A 24594-nucleotide genomic window follows, 5' to 3' on the forward strand; every position below is an offset into this window, starting at 1 on the left:
TATAACCATTTCATGACTTATTATAAAGAGAAAAATTTCTTCAGTAGGCACTAAAAATGAAATCATATTTGTTTTCTATAACTGACAGATTAATAAACACCGTTAAACAATCAGAAAGAAAATCTTCGTTTTTCTAATATGGAAAAAATTGTACAAACTTGTTTTTTTCTTGAGGCACATTTCTCTGATGATCATAGATTATCTTTGCATACTTGTATACTATAAATTAATGGCTTTTTCAGTTTTCACAGAAGTTCTCTACACTTAAAAAAATTAATTTTTAAAGCAACATACCAGAGGTGTTGCAGAAAGAACCATGAAGCCCCAGTGAAACATGTGCTAAGCAGCCCTGGTCCCTCACTAGACAAGGGGCTCAACTCATGGCCCCTCAAGGTCCATGTGATAAAGTTTTGTGCTTCAGTATATATGCAGACTTCTTATGTCATGAACTCTGGAGTCATTCCATTTTTTTTTTTAGTTTTTTTTAAAATTGAAATATAGCTGATTTACAATGTTGTATTAGTTTCTGGTGTATATATATATATGTATCTATATAGTTTCATTTCCCCCATTTGGAGTCATTCTTGAACAGTTAACACTTGGAACGTAAGATCTGCAAAGGCTAAGGACCTAAGGTAATGAACATTTGGCTAAGCCAATAAATATTCAAATCAGAGTCAAAATTTTTGTTAGGTTAAATATCTTTGATATTTACAAAACAGCAACAAAGCCACATGTATTAATAACCTTACAAATATTTCTACTCCTTGAATATTCTTTCTATCGGAATCTATGTTTCAGAAACAGATGACTCATACACAAAGATGTTTATTACTGTATGATGTATAATAAAGAAAACTCAGAATCAATCAGAATATCCAAAATATACTGAAAGTGGTTATATATTATATCATTTGTGATGAAATATTATTTAGCTACTAAAATTACAAAGTATCTTAAAAACTTAGGGAAATAATGATTACATAATGGTTGAAATTTTCTTAAAAGGTTATAAATACAGAAAATGATACCACCTATAAAAGATGCATGAAAAATAACTAAAATAAAACATTCAAAAGGAGACTTCTAGTTGATGAGATACAGATAACTTTTTCTGTTCCTTTTCATTTTTTACACATTTTCTATATTTTATACAATTGGTATATATCACTTTTCAAGAAACAACAAAGAATTAGGGAACAAGCTATAAAAAAACACAATGTGTTACTTTTTTTGAATATAAAAGTTTAAAATGGAAGCTAAAAAGAAAAAGAAACTAGAGTCAATGCTTTTCTGTTAAAGTTCTTGTGTACACAACCTGTCTCTCAAACTTGATTATAAGCTTCCTAAGTGGACGATTATCTTTATAAGCTCAATAATCATTGACTCTTAACAGGCACTCAGTCAATATTTATTAATGGGTAAAGTCAGAGCAAGTCATAGTAGCTGTTTAATGTATATGGAACGCAATTTTCAGAGTCCAAACAAGTATTTCCTCAGTATCTACATATGTTTGGCTGGAGAAGAAACGGGCTACCCACTCCAGTATTCTTGCTGGGATAATCCCACGGACCGAGGAGCCAGGCGGGCTACAGTCCACAGGGTCACAAAGAGTCAGATCCTGCTGAGCTGCTGAGCACCTGAGCATACTCGTATGTTTGGACGAATAACAATGGTGACCCGTTCCAGTATTCTTGCTGGAATAATACCGTGGAGAGAAGGAGACCAGCGGGCTGCAGTCCACAGGGGCCACAGGGTCGGACATGACAGAGCGGCTGAGCACACCTGCACATGTCTGGACAGGATAAAAATGGCTGGATGTGGGGAGGACGGCGCTTCGGTCTGACAAGCAGCAGGAACAGGGATTTGCCCTGTGGAGGAGCATGAATGTGGAAGACCGTGGACAGGACTCTGTGACAGAAGGGCCAGCACCCCTAGACCCGTGGCTCCCGCACCTGCTTTTCGCTTCACACAAACCTCTCAACTTTCAAATGCAGGACCCATAGTCCAGCAGGTGCACCCCGGGTGTCCCCACCTCCAAGCACCTGCCCATTTCTCAATATGGAAGCAAACAGCAATGCTACATGAGGATAACCTGACTTAGTTCCAATTACCTTTTAAAAATAATTCTCAAGCTGCTGTTGCTGCTGCTAAGTCGCTTCAATCATGTCAATTCTCAAGCACTGGCAGCTTATTAATAAGAACAAAGTACTTGGAACACACCACAGAGCCCAGCACTCTGTGGGTGACACCTTGGCTTCGAGCTGTCTCAGTAAAATAAGACAGCAACAAGCCTCACATGCACGACCCTGAGGTCATCTTTACCAGGACCCTGGGAAGGACACTCGTAACACCCCTATCTTGCAAATGCAGACACAGAGGCTTTTGGACTTAAACAGTGGCAGAGCTGGAACTCAAGCCAGGCAGAGGCCAAAGCCCTAGAGGCAGCAGTGCCCAATGAGGTGGCCACAGACGAGGTGGTAGAAGTGATTACAGCGGTAGGAACAGCAGGGTGGGAGTAGCGGGCAGGAACAAAGCCAACAAGAGGAAAGACCTCCAGAGGCTCATCCTGTGCCAAGCACTGTTCCGACAGTGTCCTAGATATTAACTCATCCACTCCTCACGACAAAACTCTGACATGGGCCATGCCACCACCCTCACTTTACAGATGATGAAGCTGAGGCTGACATGTTAGCGATCTGTCCCATGTCACCTGGCTGGAAAGTGGCAGAGGCAGGATTTGAACTCAGAGTCTGACCTTTTGGCCGTCATGCTGGGCAGCCTATGTGTGGCACTAAAGCTTTTATTCTAAAGCAAAATGCTTCTGAACTGTGGTGCTGGAGAAGACTCTTGCAAGTCCCTTGGACTGCAAGGAGATCAAACCAGTCAATCCTAAAGGAAATCAACCCTGAATATTCATTGCAAAGACTGATCCTAAAGCTGAAGCTCCAATACTTTGGCCACCTAATGTGAAGGGCTGACTCACTGGAAAAGACCCTGATGCTGGGAAAGACTGAAGGCAGGAGGAGAAGGGGACGACAGAGGATGAGATGGTTGGGTGGCATCACCGACTCAATAGACATGGATCTGAGCAAACTCTAGGAGATAGTGAGGGACAGGGAAGCCTGGTGTGCTGCAGTTCATGGGGTCGCAAAGAGTCAGACACAACTTAGCATCTGAAAACAGTAACAACAAAATGTCTGGCACTCTAGTCCTCAAAGAATTTCTTTTCAAGCTGACCCCTGATTTTATCTAACAGGTGGACTTCTCAGGAGAAGTTCCCATCTCTTCCAGTATTATCTGGCATAAAAAAATTTAAATTAATGGAATACAGCTCAGTCTTGGAAGCACTGTCTGGAGTATCCATGCTCTTCCTTACCCTCCATTACATGAGCAGCTGGGAGCACGTGAACAGCAGAATGAATGTGGCCGTATTCCAGGTTTCTCGTTCAAGTTCTCATGGAGGCAGATGTTCCTGATTCAGGGTGTGGGGCCAGTGTTTCCTTGCCCCGAGCATAATATCAAAGACCTCTATTCCGAGTGACTAGAGATTCATGAGTTGCCTACTTTTCTCCTTCATGCTGTAAGTTTTCTACTCAACATGTATGGTTAGACTAAAAGGGGGGAAAGCACTACCCGACTCTGTATTAAAAATATGACAACCGTATTCTTGGTCACAGTTCCTATTTTGGGACAGAGGCACATTCCAAAGCTATTAAGTAAGGCCCTAGCTTTCTGGGCTTCTCACTGTTTCCTTGGGCAGAAGAGAAGAACTCATTGAAGTCAAAAGCAAAGACAAGCCAGGCAGCAAATCAAGCACAGAGATAGACAGTGGGGGAAAAATTACAGTTGCAAAGTGCATGTAGTTTGGGGGGGTACAGACTCCTAAACAAAGTTTAGTGACAAATTCAGAAAACTGTCGTTTAGACATAAGAGATACTAGCAATCGGTGAAAATCTTTCTTGGAAATAACGCATGATAAAATAATCTATAAATGCGGTCTTCTAAATCTCACGCAGAAGACCAAGGCCACTGCCCTCTCTATTATTAACTAATAGTATTTGGATAAAAGGGTATTGTTTCAGGGCTGGCAGAGAGCATGCTGTGCCCAAGTGCTGCGCTAGCTAAGGTTTATGACCTTGGGAACAAAATTCCCTCTCACTTTCAAGTTCTGAGAGATGACTGCCACAGAAGCCACAAACTATGACGAACGAGCATACATAAACAGAATTTAGCTAGCGGCTTGGGAAGGAATCAGTTATCTTTACACCCTAGTTCCCTTAACTCAGTCCAGCTCCCAAATCCCTCGGTCCATGCTCCCATGCCTCCCACGATCTCAGATTACCTTATGGATAATTATGATTATATTTTATATGCAAAAAAAAAAAAAAAAAAAGCTTAGAGAGGCTGAGGGAAAGCCAAGGATCACAGATCAAAAGAGCAGTGGAGCCAGAGCTCGGACACCCAAGCCACACTCTTCGGCATACCACAGCTTACCCCTGCCCAGGACCTAACGGAGGCAGGGGCTCAGGGCAAGTTCACCTTGCAAGCTGCTGCCATGACTCCAGGAGACGGGAGAATGAGGTGGGAGAGGGTCAGCAGATGCTGTCAGCTCTGGGAGGGAGCTGAAGGTGGAGATAGACAGAATTTCTGAAGACCATCTGAAGGCACAAGAGAGGCTGTTCTGAGGTCTCTGTGGAGACTCTAATCCATGACTCAAGCCCTGACTATTTTGGGATCGTCTCTGAGAGTCCATGATCATGGAACTAAAGCACAGCAGCCCTCCTTGAGTGAGGGGCAGTGGGCGCGTGCAGGCTGCCCAGACCTCAGGGCCAAAGCTGAGGGGGTTCCACCATTACCAACTGGGCCACAGTCTTCTTCTGCGGAGAGGCCAACTCACCCATTTCCACTCTTCGTAAGCTTCATACAGAAATACGTTTCTGCCACCACAGTGGTTGCAAGAAATTTATGAAATGTATTTATTATCTATCAATTAGTGAGAGGAGAAAAAGAAGAGTAGTTAATCCTCTCTTAGAGGAGGGAAGGAACAGGAGAACACAAAGGCCTCACAGGTCACTCTGTTCGTTCAGATGCCCACCGGCATATGCGTGTGTGTGTGCATTCCATAATTTAAGGATAAGCCCTTCTGCACAGCCTTTCAGATGAACCACCACCATTCATTGTGTGGAATTCTGCCAACTGGAGATGTGTGATTTTTTCAGGCACCCTCTTTCAAAATGCATGTGCCTCAGAGTAGTGAAGTGGAAGTTAACATTTTTTATTTTTTTTAATTGAAATACAGTTGATTTACAATGTTGTGTTAAGTTTCTGGTGGGTAGTAAAATGATTCAGTTATACATATGTGCATTTTTTCATATTCTTCTCCTTTATGGTTTATTAGGGGATACTGAATAAAAGTTCCCTGTGCTATACAGTAGGACTTTGTTGTTTATCTATTTTATATACAGTAGTTTGTATCTGTTAATCCCACACTCCTAATTTATCTCTCCCCCACACCTTCTCCCCATTAGTAACCATAAGTTTCTTTTCTAAGTCTGGGAGTCTGTTTCTGTTTTCTAAATAAGTTCATTTGTATCATATTTTAGATTCCACATATAAGTGATATCATATGGTATTTTTCTTTCTCTGACTTGCTTCTACTTAGTATAATAATATCTAGGTCCATTCAAAAATTTTTAATATAAATTTAATCAGAATATATCTATATATTTATTTATTTGGCCACACGACTGGCTTGCAGGATCTTAGTTTCCCAACCAGGAATGGAGTTGGGCCCTCGGGAGTGAAAGCGTGGGGTCCTAACCACTGAGAATTCCCCCAGAACACTTTTCTTATAATCCAAACAAGCACCTTAGCCAAGACACAGTGACCTGACTGGCTGATGAAGGAAAGGAGGGAGCACAGATCATCCGAAAGCACTGGGTGCTCAGGGGCACGTGCAGCCTTAACCTAGGGGGTGCCGATCGCAGAAGCAGCCACCCCCACGTGTGCCTACTGAGACTTGAAGGATGGCTTGTGTGACTGCGAAGGTGAATCTTCCATTGTGCTTTATTTTATTTCATCTTAATTAAAGATTTAAATATGGCTAGTGACTACCATGGGCTTCCCTGGTGGCTCAGCTGGTAAAGAATCCGCCTGCAATGCAGGAGTCCCCAGTTCAATTCCTGGGTCAGGAAGATCCCCTGGAGAAGGGATAGACTATCCATTCCAGTATTCTTGGGCTTCCCTGGTGGCTCAGATGGTCAAGAGTCCGCCTGCAATGCAGGAGACGTGAGTTCGATCCCTGGGTTGGGAAGATCCCCTGGAGAAGGACATGGTAACCCACTTCAGTATTCTTGCCTGGAGACTCCCCATGGACAGAGGAGCCTGGTGGGTTATAGTCCACGAGGTAGCAAAGAGTTGGACATGACTGAGCGACTAAGCACAGACAGCACAGCAGTGACTACCATGTTGGACAGCACAGGTCTTGGCAGGGTGGGGAGAACGTGAAGAGCACAGGGGGAACGAAAAAGAAGTCAAAAGTGATAAATACAAGCTCTTCCTATCTCAGAACTGTAATTTGTTGCTATGTTATTTTATCACATACAACTCAAAGAATGCTTTGACAACTACCAAAGACATATACCAACTCCAATCAGTTTTTGTGAAAATTAAATAATCTTTGTAGTGAGCTTAACACGGTGTCTGGCACACAGCCTACACTCAGCAAATGTTGGCTATTATTAGTAGCATTTTAAGGTTCATGTTGCTACTTAAGTCTTCCATTTGTTTGAATTCAACCAATAAATCTTCTGTCAATCATTTTTGAAAGAATCTTATAAAAATTTTAAAGGAAATGCTTCAATGGAAAGCCATTAAAATCGAACCAGGATTTGCAATTTCGGCTTCTCCCACATACTTGCTACAGGAACTCTGGGTTTCACTATACCCCTGTGTACTGGGAGAGGGTCTCAGAAAAATCAGCTTCCACATCTGGCCCACATCTTGCTGCCTGCAACAGGGTTTTCTCCCATCAGACTGTTTCCTAAATTAGTTAGATCTTATAAACTCTCAGTTACAAACAAGATGACCCAACTTTTAAAAAATGAAGTCAGAAATGTCAAACGTGTGATTAGTTTTTAGTGATACCATTTGAAAGAACTAGATGAGTTACGTGAAGGTTAGGAAAGGACAGAGTTGCGCCCAGAGAGTGCTGTACAAATAGATGCCCTCTGTCTCTCTCAGTAGCTGCCTGACAATCAGGCTGCACAGTCAACAGGAGCCCTGGCTGTTACGCGGGCTGAAACACGCCAGAGACCAGCTGGCCCTCCCCGGACCCTCAGAGAGAGGATATCACTCAGTTCCTCTCTCTGCCTTCCATGCACACAAGCCAGGCCCGGCCCAGAACCAGGAGGGCTGTGACCCTAGCCATTCCTGACTGATGACCTGCCTCTTGCTAAGGACTATCAGAACATAGCCTGAAAAAGCTTACTTTGGTTTACTCATCAGGTAAGTTTGTGTTCTCCGAACAAGAGCCCAATGGGTTAGATGAAGAGTATACTTTCAGATCCTCCATTAGAATAGAAGATTAGTCTTTAACCAATACTAACACAGTACTATGCTTACCAACTGGAGAAGGCAATGGCAACCCGCTCTAGTACTCTTGCCTGGAGAATCCCATGGGTGGAAGAGCCTAGTAGGCTGCAGTCCATGGGGTCACTAGGAGTTGAACACGACTGAGCGACTTCACTTTAACTTTTCATTTTCATGCATTGGAGAAGGAAATGTCAACCCACTCCAGTGTTCTTGCCTGGAGAATCCCGGGGACAGAGGAGCCTGGTGGGCTGCCGTCTATGTCTGTCCGTCGCACAGAGTCGGACACCACCGAAGCGACTTAGCAGCAGCAGTAGCAGCATGCTTACCAATTAATGTATTAAAGATCAAGTAGAACAGCAGAAGTGAAAACATTCTGTAAACTCCAAAGGATCTATAAACAAAAAGGAAGTGGGCTGTGTTTAAATAATACTTGACTCAAGAACCTCTGCTTCTGTACCATGTTCACGGATTGGAAGACTCAGTATTAAAACATCAGTTTTAGATTCACCATCATTATAGATTCAATGAAATCCCATTTGAAATCCCAGCAGACCTTTCTGTAGAAGTCAATAAGCTAAATCTAAAATTCTACGGATAAGCAAAGGAACTAAAATAAGCAAAAAAAATTTTGAAAAAGACCAAAGCTAAAGGACTCCTGTTCCCTGATTTCAAGTCTTCTTGTAAAGGTACAGCAATCAAAACAGTGTGATATTAGTGAAATGATGGGCATAGAGACCAGTGGAACAGAAGAGAGAGTCCAAAAACAGACCCACACATATACGGTCAACTGATTTTCAACAAAGGAGCCAAAGTGGGACTTCCCTGGTGGTCCAGTGGCTCAGACTCTGCACTCCCAATGCAGGGCCCCAAGTCTGATCCCCGGTCAGGGAACTAGATCCCACATGCCACAACTAAGATCCTACATGTAGCAAGGAAGACAGAAGATCTCAAGTAGTGCAACTAAGATCCAGTACAATCAAATAAATAAGTAAATAAAAATATTAAAAGGTGCCAAGGCAATTCAGTAGGGAAAGGAAAGTCTTCTCAACAAATGATGCTCAACAATTCAACATCCATATGCAAAAAGAGCCTTCCAACCCACTCTTTGCATCACAGTAAAAAAATTAACTTGAGGGAGGGGGAGAAAAAAAAAATTTAACTTGAAATTACTGAAGTATAAAACCTAAAACAATAAAACTTCTGAAGAACACATTGGAAAAAAATCTTTCTGACCTTGAATTAAACAAAGAAGTCTTAGAGACAATATAAAAGATAAATCATAAAAGAACAAATTTTGATAAATTGGACCTCATCAAAATGTAAAACTTATGCTCTTCAAAACTTTAAGAAATTAAAAGATAACCCACAGATCAGAACAAACTATTTGTCAAATACATATCTATTGAAGAAAAGGTATTCAAAATAAATAAAGAACTCTAACTATTTAACAATAAGAAGAGGAACTCCTTTTTAAAACTGGGCAAAAAATTTAAACAGACACTTCTTCAAAGAAGAGATAAGAACGGCAATAAGTGTACAAAAAGATGCTCAGTATCGTAAGTCATCGCGTACTGTGCATGCTAAGTCACTTCAGTCGCGTCTGACTCTCTGCAATCCCATGGACTATAGCCTGCCAGGCTTCTTCGTCTATGGGATTTCCCAGGCAAGAATACTGGAGTAGGTTGCCATGCCCTCCTAAGTCATTAGAAAAACGCAAATTAAAACCACAATGAGATACCACTACACATCCACCAGAATGACCAACTTTTCAAAACTGATACACTGCCACCTCACACCCACTAGGATGACTACTATCCAAAAAAAAAAAAAAAAAAGAATTCAAACAAAACCAGCAAATAGTAACAACAATGTGGAGAAATTGGAACCTTTGCACACTGTTGGCAGGAATGCAAAATGCTGTAGCCACTGTGGAAGACAGTATGGGGGTTCCTCAAACCATTAAAGATGGGATTACCATGTGACTCAGCAATCCCCCTTCTGGCAATGCATCAGAAAGAATTCAAAGCAGGATCTCACAGAGGTGTCTGCATACCCATGTTCATAGTAGCATTATTCATAACAGCCAAGATGTAGAAGCAACCCAAGTGTCCATCAGTAGATGAATGGATAAACAAAATGTGGCATATATATACAATGAAGTATTATTCAACCTTCAACAGGAAGGAAATCCTGTCACATGCTACAATATGAATGAGCCTCAAGGGCATTATGCTAAATGAGCCAGTCACAAAAAGACAAGTATTATATGACTTCACTTATATAATGTACCTAGAGTGGTCAGAGTCAGAGAGACAGAAGTAGAACAGTGGTTGCCAGAGGCTGGAGAATGAAGGAATAGAGTTGCTGTTTAATGGGCATGGAGTTTCAGTTTTATAAGATGAAAATGTTCAGGAGATTGGCTGCACAGCAACGTGCATATGTTCAACACTGCTCAACTGCACACTCAACAATGGTGGCGATGACAAACTTCATGTTGTGCTTTTTTAATCATAATTTAAAAAAAAATAAACTGAAATACCAAGGGCTGGAGAGAGTACAGAGTCTCTGGAACTTTGCTGGCAGGAATGTGAAATGGTATAGCCACTTTGTTCGGTAGTTTGGCAGTCTTTCACAGAGGTAAATATACACTTACGTTTGATCCAAAAGTTCCGCTACTAGGTGTTTACACAAAAACTGAACGTGAATATTTTCACTCACAACCGCCTCAAGGTGGAAACCATCCAAGTGCTCACCAAGTGATGAATGGATAAACAAATTATAGTCCCTCCCTCCAGTGGAATACTACTCAGCAACAGGGCTCCCCTGGTGGCTCAGTGGCAAAGAATCCGCCTGCCAATGCAGGGTGCTTGGCCTCGGTCCCTGAGTTGGGACCATCCCCTGGAGAAGGAAATGGCAATGCGCTCCAGTATTCTTGCTTGAGAAATCCCATGGATAGAGGAGCCTGGTGGGCTACAGTCCGTGGGGTCACAAAAGACACATGGACACAACTCAGCGACTAAACAACAACTGATAACTGCAATGCAGTGGGTTGAATCATGTTCCTCCAAGATTTGTTCAAGTCATAACCCCAAGTACCTGTGAATGTGACTTTATTTGGGAAGAGAGTCTTTGCAGATGTAAACATGTTAGGATGGGGTTATACTGGATTAGGGTGGTGTCTTTATAAGAGAAGGAAGTGGGTATCCGAACACAGGTAAACAGGAGCGGTCATATGGAATAGAGACCAACAAGGCAGTGACAGCACGCAAGCCAAGGGACCCCAAGGACTGGTGGCAGCCAAGAGACGCTCGGAAAAGACGAGGAGATAGATTCTTCCCTGGAGTCCCCAGAGAGTATAGCCTTATGGACTTGATTTCAGACTTCCAGCCTCAGAACTGTGACAGAATCCACTTCTGTTGTTTAAAATGTAAGCCACCCAGTTGGTGGTATTTTGTTATGGCAGCTCTAAGAAACACATACATGCTACAATAGAGGTGAGTGAGTCTCAAATGCAATTTCTATGTCAACAAATTCTGCTTCTGATTCCATTTGGAGGACACTCTGGAAGAGGCAAAACTGCAGATCAGTGGTTCCAGAGGCAGGAGGTGGGGATGGAAACAGATTACAAAGGGATGTTAAGGGAACTTCTGCAGGATGATGAAACTGTTCTTAACTTGGACTGTGGTCGTAATTATACAATGTAAAACTATAAATCATAGAGAGGTCAGGGCTTCCCTGGTGTGACTCAGTGGTAAAGAATCTGCCTGCCAACACGGGAGACACAGGTTCAATCCCTGATCTGAGAAGATCCCATGTGCCTCAGAGCAACTGAGCCCATATGCCACCACTACTGAGCTCATCCTCTTGAGCCAGGGAGCCGGCGAGCCGAGACTACTGAGCCCGCATACAGTGTAAGCCCGTCCGCTCTAGACGCCGCGCGCCACAAGAGAAGCCACTGGACTACTGAGCCTGCATACAGCGTAAGCCCATCAGCTCTAGACGCCGCACGCCACAAGAGAAGCCACTGGACTACTGAGCCCGCATTCAGTGTAAGCCCATCAGCTCTAGACGCCGTGCGCCACAAGAGAGGCCACTGCAATGAGAAGCCCACGCACTGCAGCCAGAGATTAGGCCCCCGTATATACAAGTACGTACTGTACATAAGTTAAACTCAAGCGCTGTTTGCTTAAAAAATAGTTTATGGTTCTGGGATTCCCTTTTTTCTCACTTTGACAAGACTCTTGGGAAGGGGCTCCTATCAGCCTAATCAGGGAAAATGTGAGGACCAAAATACTAATAATAGTTAGAGATTACAACCCATCAGATAATATAAGAAATCACTAAACCATATAAATATGCATAAATAAATAAATGTACAAGTTGAAAGTTTGATGAGAATCCTGATAAATTACCTCCTCACAAATTGCTACTGCTAAATCACTTCAGTTGTGTCCAACTCTGGGTGACCCCATAGACGGCAGCCCACCAGGCTCCCCCGTCCCTGGGATTCTCCAGGCAAGAACACTGGAGTGGGTTGCCATTTCCTTCTCCAATGCATGAAAGTGAAAAGTGAAAGTGAAGTCGCTCAGTTGTATCCGACTCTTAGAGACCCCATGGACGGCAGCCTATCAAGCTCCTCCATCCATGGGATTTTCCAGGCAAGGGTACTGGAGTAGGGTGCCAAAATACGTATTAATTACAAAGAAGAGTAACTTTAGAGTGGAGAAGACTGACAAACACCACCTGAATTAAGTGATAAAAGTGAACATCATGCAAATGAAACATCACCCACTTCACTGGATACAAAATTAAAATCAATTTTGGCTATTTCTGCCAAAGACACATAATCTAAATCTAATCTTGAAGAAACATCAGACAAACCTCAATCGAGGGATATTCTGCAAAAGAACTGGCTTGCAACCTTCAGAAGTGGCAAGGTCACACAATTTGAAAATGATTTTTTTAATGTCAAAAATAAAAAACGGAAAAATTGTCCAGAAGGGGCTAAAGACAATGTATGTGCTCTGAACTCGATCCTTTTGCTGTCAGGGACAGTAACGGGACATCTAGGGGAAACCTGAATGGGGTCTCAGGATCAAATACTAATAATGTGTCCACAGCCATACCACCCTGAAGGTGCCCAAGCTTGTCAAATGGTAGTAATACATCACTGTTAATTTCCTGATTTCACGGCTCTATTCAGCTCATGTAGAACAATAGCCTTGATGGTGGGAAATATACACGGTCAAGTATTTGGGGCTGACAGGGCATGAGATCAGCAACTTATTCTCAAGGGGAAAAATATAGCTATTTTTACTGTGCTCCCAACTTTTCTCTAAGTTTGCAATTGCTTCAAAGTTTAGAAATTACTCAAAGAATCCTGGGGAGCCCAGGGCCTGTCACTTTGTCCCATCCAATATACCAGGGGAGGGACACTACAGTTTGTTCTGTATTCCTCCAAGGCTGATAGGAAAGTACCACAAAATTGGAATCTCAAACCCAGTTCCCCTTGGCGATGCCCTATTTTCTGAAGCACGAACTCCAGCGTAAAGTAGAGATCTACTTTATTTGGATACTGAATGACCCAACGGGCCAAGATGTAAGATAGTTTGACTGCTAGAAGTGGATTTCTAATGCAGGCAGTGTTGCGGTGAGATTCCAAAGTCATTATACTAAAGACAAGACTCCAGTGTACTAAGGCACAAACCGGTTCACAGAGTACTTTTTCTATCCGCCTTATACTTAAGAGTTTCTATCAGCACTCTCAAATGGAAGTCTCCATTTAAATAATATTACTTCTGCTTTATGGGACATCATCAAACAAGTGAACCAGATTTCACCACAGAGAAAGAAGATAGTACTTTTAAAATGGAGAGGCATCCAAATGAATACAGTTATACCTCATTTTAAAGTTTATATCTCAGATTTAACACTTAATCTTAAATTGTGTTAACGAAAATGTCAGGCTCCTAAGTTTTCAGAGACTAGGATACCTAAATCTAATTCAGATTTCAACAACAATATCATATACCATTGTCCAAATCACTGATTCCACATTGTTTTGAATAAGGCTTTTCAATAACATGAATGATTAAAGCGCTCTATGACACTACTCCTCTAAACAAAGTATTGACCACTTATCTGTGCCATAGATTTGTCCTGTCCAATATGGTGGAAGCCAGTCACATGAAGGTGGTGAAACATAACTGGTACAAATTAAGATGTGCTTTAAGTGCAAAATACATATGAGATTTCAAAGACTTCATTCAAAAAAAGAAGAAGATGAAATATCTCATTAATTTTTTAATACTGATTATATGTTGAAATAATATTATTCTGGATACACTGGGTCAAATAATTATTGAAATTACTTAAGCAATATTAAAATTAATTACATTGATTTCTTTCTCTTTAACATGGTTTAAATGAAGGAATGTTTAAATGACATATGTAGCTCACAGTGTATTTCCACTGGACAGTGCTACATTGGACCATTTGTGAAACGAATAATAATGGATTGCCCAGAACACTACTGAACTTTATCCTTTGATATCTAATCTTTTCAAGGAAAATTTTTGCCTCTTTTACACTCCACTCAGTTCAAAGAAAGTATAGTAAGTATTGGGAATTCCCTGGTGGCCCAGTACTTAAGACTCTGCTTATACTGCTGAGGGCCTGGGTTCTATCCCTGGCCAGGGAACTGAGATCTCACAAGGTGTGAAGGAAGTAAGTGTCTCCGGTACCTGGAACTCTGGGGCACTGCTCCGCAGCTGGCTCACGTTGGGCAAGGATCCTCCGTGGTACTGTGTAAGGCGCAGCTGCTGAAGCTTCTGAAACTGAACCTGGGGACAGAGAGATTTCAAAGCTGTTGAGACATGACAGCAAAGATCTGAAAGAAGCATCAAAGTACAGTGTTATGCAGCAACATGGTTCAAGAGTGAAAGTCTTGGTTTCAATTTCTTCTCTACTTAAAACCTTCCAGTTTCCAGGGCTTTCTGGGTTTTGATTCGTCTATTTTGGGGAAGGAATTTATCCGTGTCATGTCCCAGGCATGACTCAAAGACCTTCTTGCACAGTCTTTGAGTGCATGTGTGTGTGTGTTGAGGGGGGGTGGGAGAGGTGGCACATGCAGGCACAATCTTTAACAGCAATAAAAGAAATTAAAAAAAAAAAAGTAAGCCACTGCCCATGATCCTAACATACTATCCTCCCTTCTCCATGCTCTTTTCCAGTCTCCATTTACTTTCAGGTGTAATAGCTGCACTGGGACTTCCTGGTGGTCCAGCGGTTAAGGATCCTCCTTCCAGTGCAGGGGACAGGGGTTCGATCCCTGGTTGGGAAACTAAGATCCCACATACTACAGGGCAACTGAGCCCATGCTATAACTAGAAAAAGCCTGCATGCCCCAACAAAGACCCAGCACAGCCAAAATTTAAAAAAAAAGAACAAAAACAAAAACTGCACAGTGGTGATCACAACATAGGCACAAGTCTACAAGCTTGCATCACAACTCTTTTTCTATGATATTATATAAGCATTTTAAATGGCTACATAACATTTCTTCTTCCACATTACTGACTTAGAATACATTTCAAAGAGTGATTACTAAGTCTTGGGTTTGGGCTTTTAGATGGCTCTCAATACACATTGCCAAAATGCTTTCCCAGAGGGTATAGCAATGTATATGTGAGAAAACTGTTTGGCCAAAAACTAACATGGGATATTATCCTTAATTAGAGGAAAGAAGGAGACCAATTCAACAGGTATAACATGGTGTCCCACTGTTTTAATATGCTTTTATTCTGTAAGTTCTTTCTTGCTTCATTTTTCAAAAGGCAGTAAACTGGTTACGGTCCTCAATCCCAGAGTGGTCCAATTTGATCTTTGAGAGTTCTGTTTCTAAAATAAAAAATTACCTCGGTGGTTATATAACCCTTGGCACTTGTAATTCATGTAGGGAAGAAAGGGGTAGCTGGGAACCCTGAGGCAGAGTTTTACCCTTTTGTTGCTTTCTCTGTCTTTGCCTAATAATCATAAAAACTACCAGATATGAGCCCCTAAGATGAGCCAGAGGCTGTCCTCAGATGCTATGCCCACTTTATCCCTCACCCCCTCAACAACCACCAAGGGAGACCAAGTGATCCTGCCTTTACAACCCTGGAAACCCAGACTTAGGGAAGGTCAGAGACCTGCCCAAGGTCACCCAGTTAGAGGAGCCTGAGCTATGGCAAACTCAAAACCCACATTCTTATTTCTGCCATGTTCCTCTCCTTTGATCCATTTCTTCCTCAATGATCACACTATTCACAAGCTCAGGGAAAAGTGACCAAAAGCTTCGCCGAGCCTATGGCAAGCTCTGGTTTTTTGTTTTTACATTTATTATGAAAACTTTCAAATACATACAAAATAGCCGTCTATGGGGTCGCACAGAGTCGGACACGACTGAAGCAACTTAGCAGCAGCAGCAGCAGCAGAGATGAGTATAATGCAACCCCATCTCTTCATCTTCCAGTTCCAACAACGATCAACTTACATCCAACCTTGATTCATCTTTATCTCCTTCATCACCCATTACACTCCACTGAAAGCCAGACAGCCTAGCATTCCATATTTCAATAGGTATCTCCAAAGATAAGGGCTTGTATCTGTCTGGAGGTTATAAAAGCATATCATATAAAATCCTTTGGCAGCCTTACCTTCCTTATACCCACAGTACTTGATTTTTCAAAAACATGGCACAGGGAAATGGTAATAATCTATTAATCAAAACCCAGATGCAAGAGTCAAATACGAGAGGGAGGCCATGGTGAGCTTTTCCCATCTATCAGCTAAGTTATCAGTATAAAGTCTCAGCTTTTAACATTCTCAACCGGAAACATTCGACTCTCTGTCCTTGAGATTCTCTAGACAAAATTCTCAGCCCCCTTAATCTAAAGCTTTTGATTCCTTCTTCCATCAACCCATCCACTTACTCACTTACATAAAAATGGTAAACTGTGTATTGGGTACAGTGCCAGGCTCCAGCTTACTACGATGAACATGTGCCAAAGTCTCTACCTTCAGGGAGTTTTCACAAAGGCTTAAACTCTTACCCAAAAGCCTTGACACTTCAACCAAGCTGAGCTCTGGATCTAGCTAGAGATCGGCCTTCAGCCGAACTGGAGTCCCTCCCCACGTCTCCTGCATCTGCTGGCTCTACCAAAATGTCCATTTCTAGAGTTTTCAGGGATGGCTGCACCACAGTAAAAAAAAAAGAGCGCTGGATTTGGAATGGGAAGACTTGACGTCGTAACCTGGCATTCCCATGTGGTTGCACAAACCACTTTGCTGCCTACTTCACACAGATGATGGAAGGATTAAGTCAGAGAACAGATGTGACACTGTGTGTAAAGGTCTGGGACAACTGCTCAAAACATCGTTAGTGCTGATAGCTTCAGCCATCTCCTAGACTACTGAGTAATTCTGAGGCCCTCCTCTTTTGAAACTGAGAACCAGTAAGCTAGAAAGAATCTTAGAGATGGTCTCCCATACCATCATGCTTACTGATAAGGAAAATGAGGATCAAAGAATGAGTAGCCTGAGACAGAGGACTTGGACCATCAGGCTACAGGCCATGGTTAGCCTAGAGAGTTCTGTTCGACCCACATGGAACTGACCCACTCGATGTTTTAAATTTTAAAACATTCCAAGAAGGCACAAAAATCTGGATTTCCATCTTCTCTTGACTGAAAGATCTGACGAACACTAAACCCATACTCTTGCCTGGCAACAAGGCATGGAGCTGCGAGGCGAGGCATGGAGTTCAGACAGGGCTTGGGTTCTCCAGCTTCCCCAAGTCCTCACTGTACCCTGTTATCCTCCACTCTGGCCTGAGATCACTGACCATTTACCACCTCATTCCTGATCCCTCCATTCATTTTTTTACCTCACCTGGTACCTTGAGTTAGCAACTTTTAGCCTATAGGCATACACTGTATTTTTTTCAATTTTTAAAAAAGTCTAAAAAATTTTTATTTTATATTGGACTATAGTTGATTTACAATGTTGTGCTTGATTCAGATGTACAGCAAAATGATTAATATATATATATATATATACTTTTTCAAATTCTCTTCCCATTTAGGATATTACAGAATATTGAACAGAGTTCCCTGTGCTGTACAGTAGAGGTTGGTTATCTTTTTTTTTTGGTCTCATACTTCAGTGGAATTTCCTCCAATGTCTGTAAGAAATGAGATCTAAGTCTCACCAATTCGTTTTTGAAAAAGTCTTGTCAAGAGTCAACACAATCCCCCCCAAAAATCCCAGCAGGCCTCTTCACAGAAACTGACACGACAATTCTAAAATTTATGGATGAGTGAATGAGCTAGAGTAACCAAAGCAATTTTTAAGAACAGTAAAGATAGAAGACTTAAGTTACCTCAGTTTGAGACTGATTATAAAGCTATCATAATCCAGACAGTGCGCTACTGTTCAAAAGAAAGATGAACAGATCCGCAGAAACAGGAGAGAGTCCGCGAACAGACCCACACATATATGGCCAATTGACTTTTGACCGAAGTGTCACAGCAATTCAGTGGAGAACTGTTTTCGGCAGATGCCACTAGTACAACTGGGTATCTTAGTGGGGGAGAAAAGCAGCTGAGCACATAGACATTCAGTGTGACAACCATCATCAAACCCTAGAACTGCCCCTTACTGGCCATGCCACCTTCCACAAAATGAGGAACACTGTAGACCACACAGTCCATAGGGCTACTGTGAGAACTCCAGGAGACAATGAATGGAAAGTGATCAGCACAATGCCTGGCAAAGCGATAACACTCCACAGTCAAACCACACCTAATCTTTATCCTCTCCTCTCTCTGTTCCTCTCTCTAAGCCCTCACTATACCGTATCTATTGCCTGTTTTAATACAAAACTGATGTGCATGCATGCCCAGTCATGTCTGACCTTCTGCGACCCCAAGGACTGCAGCCCACCAGGCTCCTCTGACCATGGAATTTTCCAGGAAAGAATACTAAAGCAGGTTGCCACTTCCTGCTCCAGGGGATCTTCCCGACCCAGGGACTAAGCGCACATCACTTGCATGTTTTGCACTGGCAGGCAGACTCTTTACCACGCACCACTTGGGAAGCCCATGAAAGTGACAGTTCCTCCCAAATATTCAAGCAAAATTAACATTCCAGGTTATGCGGCATTTATCCTGTGGCTTCTCAACACTACCAGTTGTCCTTCAAAGCCAGACTTCTTAAGCAGGTTCCCAACCCTTTCCTGCTTCCTTCATTCAAGCCCTCAGTGCCTCACAAGTTCCCTTCCACCCAGTATGCTGTGGATGTGGTGGCTCTCACCAAGGTCACCAACAACCTCCAAACGACTAGACCAGAGGCTGGGTCTTTATCACATCAGACTAGCCAGCAGCACTGGGCTCGGCTGGTCTGCCCTCCCTTCTCTGAACCATGACCCTCCTGGTTTTTTCCCTACCTCTCTGTCTACCCTTCAGTCATCTTTGCGGGCTCATCCTCCTCTGCTGTCTTGTCCAACTTTGTGACCCCATGGACTACAGCATGCCAGGCTTTCCTGTCTTTCACCATCTCCCAGAGTTCATTCACACTTGTGTTCATTGAGTCAATGATGCCATCCAACCGTCTCATCCTCTGTCGCCCCTTCTCCTCCCTTCCTCCTGTCTCTCTACTTTAAATGGTGCAGCTCCTTGGACATCTCCTAGGCCCTTTGCATGTTTCATTCTGCAGCAGAGTTACAAACTCAAGAGTGTAGGGGTGCCAAGTATGGAAGGCAAATAAGCGAAGCAGGCTAGAATCACTTGTGAGGAAACCACAGAGAGTGAGGAAGTCTGTGGCAGAATGAAGGGCATGTCCATGCCTTGTCTAAGGGGGGCAGCTGCCATTCAGCAGTCATGCAGAAATAGACAGTAAGTGTTGTTAGATAATCTCATTTTTCAAAAGAAGCCAGAGTCCAGATTTTAACGTAAAAATCTCAATATTCACTGTTGACCCTATTTAAAAAAAAAAAAAAAATTGGGGGCCTCCCACCAAATTAAAAAAAAAAAAAAAAACACAGCCAAATTACAATTCAGGCCACCAATCTATAAGATCTGTTCTAGAAATTCTTCCTAGGCAGCAAAATCTATTCCTGCTGCTACCCACCAAAAAGACCGCCCTCCCCCCCCGCCCACCCCAGCTAAGACTTCCTTCTTGAGCTCCAGAAGCGCACGGACAACTGTCTGCTGAACCATCTCTACTTAAGTGCCTCATGCGCACCTCAAACTCGGCATCTCCTGACACCGAGTCTGCTCCCGACTTGGCTCCTGCCAGCACTTCCTCTCTTAACAGAAGTGAAGTGGAAATGTTAGTTGCTCAGTCGGTCCGACTCTTTGTGATCTCAAAGACTGTAGCCTGCCAGGCTCCTCAGTCCATGGAATTCTCCAGGCAAGGATACTGGAGTGAGTAGATATTCCCTTCTCCAGGGGCATCTTCATGACCCAGGGATCGAACCCAAGTCTCCTGCATTGCACATGAACTCTTTACCATCTTAGTCACCAGGGAAGCCCCTCTCAACAGAGGACACCCTGAAATGGCTCGGCTCTGAAAGCTGGAGATCATTCTCGAGTCCTCCCTCTCCCTCAGCTCCCTCATCCATTCACCATTCTGGTCCTTTCTGCCTTCTAAGACTCAACCTGTTCACCTCACTGCATCCTTTCACTCCCACCATCACACCTCCTAGACTCTAAACCATTTCCCTGTGACTTCGTCCTCTGATCTATCCTACATTCAGGAGTTACAGTCATTCTTTTAAAACGTAAATCTCTCCTGGTTCAACCCCTTCAGTGCCTTTCCATTGTCCTTGGGATCAAGTCCCAAATTCCCGAGAATGCCTCATCTCAAATTACCCTCTTCATTCCCTTGCTGCACCTCTGTCCCTGTGCCTAAAACATTCTGCCTCCTTCAACACACAAGTATATACCCTCATACACCTTCCCCACTCCCATTAATTCTTTATGACACTGTAAGAGGTGAGGACTCTCTACCATACCCTCCCAGCTGTTCCCCTCTCATAATATTCATCAAAATGTGCCCTTACTTGTCAAATGAATGTCTTCCCCATTAATCTTTGTCTTCCATAGCATCCCTACAATCTATTAGGAGACACTACCGTATTACTGTCTGGAGAAGGAAATGGCAACCCACTCCAGTATTCTTGCCTGGAGAATTCCACGGACAGAGGAGCCTGGCAGGCTACAGTCCATGGGGTTGCAGAGAGTCGGATACGACTGAGCGACTTCACACTACTGTATCCCCAGGGTCCATCCTACCCCACACCCCCTCCCACACACACAAGAGACTCAAAAGGTGTTTGCTAAACAAATTAATAAGATCTCTGAAGGGAGGCACCACATCTTCACCTCCCCCCACCTTTCACTCCACCCCAACATCTCCCCACTGGGCACTCAAGTACTGACAAATTAATGAATGAACAACGGAACAGCCTTTTTCCAGGCCTATCTGCCTCTGCTTTCTTCCTTCTCTTTACCATCATCACTGAACTGATCCTCCTAGCATTCTCTTCTCAAAAATTATCCACTGCTTCCTGATAAGGCTGCACCCCTAAAGCTAGAGTGGAAAATTCTCCATAATCTAATCTATCCCACCAACTAAACAAATAGGATTTAGCTCCAACTCTGATTATAAGGAGAAAGACTCAAAGCCCAGCACAGACTCAGGAAGGAAAGAGTACCTAGGTTGATTAGCAATGTCTGTTCCATCCATAAGCATGACTGCCATGGGCTGGTGATGGAAAATCAGTATATGTGCCATCAGGTTATCGATAATCTGCTGAACAGGATAGATTCTTTTCCATCTGAGATCTTTGGACCCTTGGAATTTGGGACATATGCTCGGGGAATCAAAGAATTCTCTATGAAAAGTACTTCAGCTTTGTAATTTCATTATGAAAGTTATTCCTAAAAATGTAAATAAGCAAAAATTACTAGGCAAATCCAGAATTATCATTTGCCTTTGTGTTTATGAACACAGAGGACCCAACTAGCATTCATTATTTTACTTGCAATTGGTAGACAGTAGAAAAGAACATAGGCAGAATTAACATGTAAATAATGTCCTGTACAAGGTGAAGGACAAAATGACATCATAAGTTTATGGTAATTAGAACAGAGAAAAGTGGTGGCTGAATTGAATTATCATATAAGGCACAGTTGGTCAGGCTTGCTAAACTCCAGATAATCTGAACTATAGGGTTTAACATGAGATTCACACTGAAAGCCTCAATTCAGTTCAGCAAAACAGCATTTATCACATTAACTTAATTCCATTTGAACTCACTGCATTTGTAACTTTGAATTTATTGGTACCTATGTTTTAGCTAATGGTTATATCACAGTTAAAGCGAAGAATTTTACATACAAGTTTACCTTTGACCATATTTAAGTAACATAATCAGACTCATTTCAGTGAACACAGGACTTGTGAAAATTAACTGCCTTTGAAAGAGTCTGTACATTACTCACGGCCTCCTTTGTCTGAGACACTTTAAACGGGATTCATGAATTGGGTGAGCAAGCAGATCACCTCTAGATATACATACAGAATGCATGTATCTGTACACATAAAATTTATGTATTTAAACAACACAGGCCCCAGCATTAATTCTCAACCTTCACCCTGTCATGTTCCTCAATGTGATGAGCTTGACATGCTTATCCCGGGACACAACCAAGGTCACAAATGGACACCAGGCAGGTCATAAATGAGTGAAGCCAGCCAGGACACAAGGGAAAAAAAAAAATTCTTGAAATCCTGTCTTTTTAATCTGCATATATTTCTTCTCATGATGATAGAAAAGTAAGCATAAGAAATATTTGTTTCTCCTTAACTTCGCTAAAAAAAGCCCAAAACATCAAAAATATGATAAATGGCAAATGACATCTAGGCTCAGCAGTGGGGGATCAGGAGCGGGGATCATGACAGGGTGTGGTGTGAACTGTGGCCAGCCAGAGAAGGCGTGTGCAGCCACCACCCAGCTCCAGCCAGCGGCTGGCACATGGGAATCAGGAGTGTTATCAGGTCTCCCAATTTTAAATGTAAAGAAATGTCGGTTTTACATTTAAAATCTCTTAACTTTGATTTCTACAAAAACCCTCCCAATTCTGGCAACAGATATCCAAACACTGCTGGCCAGAAACGGACGCGCCTGCAGCTCAGCGAGCCAGGGACCACCAGTCTGCTGCAACTGGGCTCTCCTCCGGGTTGCCCCGCACCCCGGCCCCGCGCCTGCATACCCTCCCCCATCCTCCTGATGGTCCTTCAAGGTCAGCACTCAGGATCCTCAAGGCCTGCCCCCGCTCACGCTGACCCTCCTTCCCCGCAGCCCTGCGCAGACACTCCTGTGTCCTCCATCCTCCATCCTCCACTGCCTCCCTCGACAGTTACCTAACCTCGCCGGGTGTTGGTCGCGCGGCCCCCTGGACCTTACTCGGTCCCCCTGGACCCTCCTCGGGTCACCCGCAACGCTGTGCACCTTCCCAGTTCGCATGATACACCGGGGCCGAACTCGGTAAACCGGACGGATATAGCACTTCCACTGAGAGAGAGGAGCAAAGCCCCATACTCGATAAGGAGTCACCGCCTGATACCCAGACGGATCCCAAAGCAGGCCGGGGCCGTCCCCGGATGCACGGGTGCGCGAAGCTCTCCCGAGGGAGCGGGCGGGAGCCCCGGGCCCGCCCCGCCGGGCAGTCCCGGAGGACTCGCGGGCGGTGGATGTTCGGAGCAGCGAGAAGCCGCACCTCCCGCCTCCAAGCTGTTTGTGATTTCCTCCCGGGGCTCCCGGTCACCCTCCCCCTTAGGCCTCCCTCACCCGGCGGCCCGCCTTCCCGGGCTCGGCCCCTTCCCATCTCCCCGCACAGCCGGCCCCCGCGACCCTCCCACCTCCGCGGCGACCGCAGACGGTCAGCGGGTGTCGGAAGGCGGGCCCGCGCCGAGGCCGCGCGGGGGGCGCCGGCCCCGCTCCCGGACTCTCCCGGCCGGCTCCCGGGCCCCCCGCCCGGCCCCGCCGGCGCCTCGGCCCCGCGACCTCTCCCCCTGCCGCCGCCGCCGTGGCCGCCCCCGCCCGCGCGACCCGGGCCCTCACCCGCGACAGGGTGAGGTCGGTCATGAGCTGCTCGAAGGCCCGCGTCTCCTCGGCCTGCCGCTGCGTGTGCAGCGCGATCTTCTCACTGAACTTCCGCGGGTTGGCGCTGCCGGAGCCCGGCGAGGCGGCCATGGCGCGGGCCCGGCGCCGGCAGGAGGCGGGAGACGGCGGGCGCGGGCCCTGCCTCGGCCCACCCGTCCGTCCGCAGGCCAGCCCCAGCCGCCGCCCGAAGCCCGTCCTCCGGCGCGACCCGGCAGAGGAGCCTCCGCGGCCCCACCGCCAGCGAGCGGCCGGGAGCGCGCCGAGGCCCGCCCCCGCGCGCCCGGCCCCGCCCTCGGCGCGGCCCGCCCGCCGCCCGGACCCGACCCTGCCCCGCGCCCGCCGCCGGAGGGCTTTCCCCGGCGTCCCGCGCCCGGCTCGCGACCCGCCGCGCGGACCCCGCGAGGAGACCGCCGGCTCGCGCGGCAGAACGGGCCCGACTGAGGGAGCAGCTAGGGTACCATTTTACTGAAGCGCTCCCCGGTAGGGCTCGCCTGGCCTTCGGATTGACGTTACAGTTTTCAGAGTTTGAACACCTTGCTCGCCCTCCCCAGTCAGGCCGACTTCCTTCAGCCGGGCGAAAACGGGCGACCTACGCTTGAGCAATCCTCTCCCCTCGGTTCCCACCCCTGTGGGGCCTAACAGCTGCCCTCCGTCCTCCGCCTCCCAGCCCGCTTCCTCCCTCGATCTGTGTCGCTGACGGTCCGCTCGGGCCCACCCAAGAAAACAGTTACTAAATCTGGATCTCAGTTTCTAAAACCGTCTCCCGAGTTGCACTTGAGACACCATCC

At 44.7% G+C, this 24594-nt stretch overlaps 1 protein-coding gene across 3 annotated transcripts in view; it reads right to left on the reverse strand.

Annotated features, from left to right (window-relative positions):
• CRTC3 (CREB regulated transcription coactivator 3) overlaps positions 1-23949 on the reverse strand; it is a 96719-nt gene extending 72770 nt beyond the window's left edge. For all 3 annotated transcript variants that reach the window (XM_052659675.1, XM_052659674.1, XM_052659673.1), the window contains exons 1-2: positions 23765-23949; positions 14340-14438 (exon numbers count right to left, since the gene is read on the reverse strand). In XM_052659675.1, coding sequence (XP_052515635.1) covers positions 14340-14438; positions 23765-23896 — 231 coding nt within the window. In that variant the 5' untranslated portion in view covers positions 23897-23949. The remainder of the gene's footprint in view (positions 1-14339; positions 14439-23764) is intronic.
• Between the last annotated feature and the right edge of the window lie 645 nt (positions 23950-24594).

The sequence above is a fragment of the Budorcas taxicolor genome, chromosome 21, assembly GCF_023091745.1.
Source record: "Budorcas taxicolor isolate Tak-1 chromosome 21, Takin1.1, whole genome shotgun sequence".
NCBI classification, from domain to species: domain Eukaryota; kingdom Metazoa; phylum Chordata; class Mammalia; order Artiodactyla; family Bovidae; genus Budorcas; species Budorcas taxicolor.